The sequence below is a fragment of the Daucus carota genome, chromosome 2 (assembly GCF_001625215.2).
Source record: "Daucus carota subsp. sativus chromosome 2, DH1 v3.0, whole genome shotgun sequence".
NCBI classification, from domain to species: Eukaryota; Viridiplantae; Streptophyta; class Magnoliopsida; order Apiales; family Apiaceae; genus Daucus; species Daucus carota.
Window position 1 is genome coordinate 12,160,121 of NC_030382.2, and position 3,064 is coordinate 12,163,184.

Below are 3,064 nucleotides of genomic sequence, written 5' to 3' on the forward strand. Positions count from 1 at the left end.
AGTTTCTTAATCTCTCTCAAGTATCAACACTCTCAAAACATTCTTACACAAATAATCACTTTTAGTAATTCAGCTAATCAGGTAATTAAAGCAATGTTAATCACTCTCGAGTATTAACCCTCTCAGAAATCTAATGATGCTCTCGCATTCAAATTCAATCCTACTTATTGTAAGTGTGCCTCTAGTAGTATATCTCTCGTATACTTCTGTTCGCAAAAAATCAACTCATGATATCGGCCAATCACACAAATCAATATTAAAACATATCAATTAGAATTGCCACAACATATCAAATCACTATAAAAATCATGCCAATATAATAGTGCAAATATGGCTTCCCTTTAAGCCCTAGAATACACTACTCGATACTATTTAAACAAGTAAAACAACTAAGAGTATCTCCAAGTATGAAAAGCCCTTAGCCAAAAGTCTAGTTGACTTAACAAAATTAAAAATTATGGCCAGTGTCTACAAAAAACAGCACTCCAACGGTTAAATAAATACCCAAAAACCTAATCATATTTTTTAAATTGCTCAAATCTTTTGTTGAGCGAAGATAGAGCAGTATCAACAATGTGTAAAAAGTAATTAACACGAAAAAAATCTTCAGCAACTTGAATTGGCTCATCACTTGTACTCTCATCAATGAACCTCTTTTTTCTACGAACACGAGTTTCACGAAAAGTTGGTTCCACCCCCATTTCTAGAGCAATCTTTCCAGCTTCATCTTTTGCATTTTTGAAACCATTGTTCCTGTACTCTTCAAAAAAGTGTATAAGACGTTGTAATAGAGTAATACATGCATCAATATCCATATCCTTACTTTGGAGAATTTTACTAACTTTATTCACTTTCTGTAGAATCTTAAACCAAATAACCATGCCCACAAGAAAATCAAAGTTTTGAAGATCAAAATTAACTAAAGAACTTGCATCACTTGTGGTGGTGGCATCAACACTATGTTCAACTAGATGAAGTAACGCATCTCTTATTTGTGGAACTTGGAATCTTATTGCCTTGACGCTAGAAATACGACTTTCCCACCGTGTATCCGACCATGACTTTAATGCAAGCCCATTCCCATTTTTATCCTTCACATAAGATTTAAGAACCTCCCATCGTTTTGTAGAACCATAAAATAATTTATAAATTCGTTGTACCACTCCAAAAAAAGATTTAGCTTGAATTGAACTCATTGCCATATCACAAAGTGCAAGATTAAGAGAGTGACAACCACATGGAGAGTAAAATGCCCTAGGATATTCTCTTAACACCCTAGCACTTACACCTTTGTATTGTCCTTTCATATTTGAACCATTGTCGTAGCCCTGCCCTCTCATATCAGTGAGATCAAGTTTCAAATCTCTAAGAGATTCTTTAAGTTGAATGAAAAGTGCATCTCCAGTTGTTTCACTAACCTTCACAAATTCAATAAAAAACTCTTCCACTGAAATTGGAGTAGTAGAAATATCAACACATCTTATTATAAGACTCATTTGTTCTTCATGACTAATGTCAGGAGTACAGTCAAGAATAACAGAATAATATTTAGCTCCCTTCACAGTAGAAATAATTTTTTTCTTGAGTTCAGTGGCCAACAGAAGTATTAGTTCGTTTTGGATGTTATGGCCAAGATAATGAACACGATGTATCTCTTTCTTTCGAATACGCCTAAGGTGCTCTTCCATTATTGGGTCAAACTCAGCAATCATTCGAATTATACTTAAAAAATTTCCACTATTATCATCATCGAGTTTTCCACTCCTCCCACGAAAAGCCAAATTACTACTAGCAAGAGTTTTAATAACACACGTGATTCTCTTCAAAACTTCACCCCAATATTTTTTTTCTTCAGCTATGATTTTTTGATTATAAGAATCAATTGTCAACTTCTTTTTCAACCTTGTTTCTAACTCCATCCAATCTGTCAAACTATTTAAATGATTGTTACTCTTTTCATGCTCATCTAGCCTAGAGTAGATATTTTTCCAATCATTATATCCCATAGTTGCTGTTGTTAAAGGACTTGATACAACCTTTTCCTTTTTAAATAGCACGCAACAAAAACAGAACACCTTATCTATCTTCCGAGAGTACACAAGCCATGACCTATCAAGTTTTTCTCCATTCAGTAAAGATCGGGTGTAGTGTTTGTTACGAAAACTCCTATTTTGTTCATTAACAGGATATGCTTCCTCCAAAACTCTTATTGAACCCTTTTCTACCAAAAAATCAATCTTTCTTTGTGACATATTCTTCTCCCAATTTCCCGGATCAATCAAATCACTTAAATTTTCATCCATAGAAATATCAGGCAAAACATCACTATTCATGTTATTCAAATTTTCAGCCAAATGTTCATCAGCAGTTATATCATTAAAATTTTCATCCACAAAATTCTCAGGAAAATTAGTATCAACATTCAAGTCATTGATATTTTCATCCACTAACTTCTCAGGCAAATTATCATTAACAGTGACATTCTCACTTGAATTACCCAATATATTGATAGGTTTCACATACCTATCCATAGATCCTTGTAAAGATTGTGTGAGTTTGTTTTGCATCTCTTTTTTCTTTCTCTTGAAACATCCTGAATCATGCTTCCTTTTACCCGTCATTATGCTAACACCTGTAATATACTACAAAGAATCAAAAATATGTAGTATATAGTATAGTAAATTAATTTTGAATTAAAAATCTCAAAGTAGAGAAGAATTAAAGAGATCACTATATATTACCTTTGCTGGCTTGCTGCTCTGGTTCTATATCTGCTCAATTGAGCGTATTAGGTTTTCTACCTTTTTGGATATATTAAAGACTTAAAGTGATTTAAAATATTGAAAAACATTATATTTTATTGAGCTTTTATCTATTTTTTATTCTATTACATGGGCCTAAAGTTAAAGGACTGTATATATAGGAGGCCCCTGTATGGATGGAGGCCCTAGGCAAATGATTGGGGAGACTCCCCCTGGAGACGCCTCTGCTCCAACCATAGCAAGCCCTTGTCTATAATTATAGCCATCCCCTTGTGGATGACTATATTTGTCGAAACACTACA

General features: G+C 33.6%; 1 protein-coding gene across 1 annotated transcript; it reads right to left on the bottom strand.

Moving 5' to 3' along the window:
- Positions 1-512: 512 nt before the first annotated feature.
- On the bottom strand, positions 513-2,621 carry LOC108207074 (uncharacterized). Its single transcript, XM_017377538.1, has one exon. The coding sequence runs from the start codon at positions 2,619-2,621 to the stop codon at positions 513-515; it is 2,109 nt and encodes a 702-aa protein (XP_017233027.1).
- Positions 2,622-3,064: the final 443 nt, after the last annotated feature.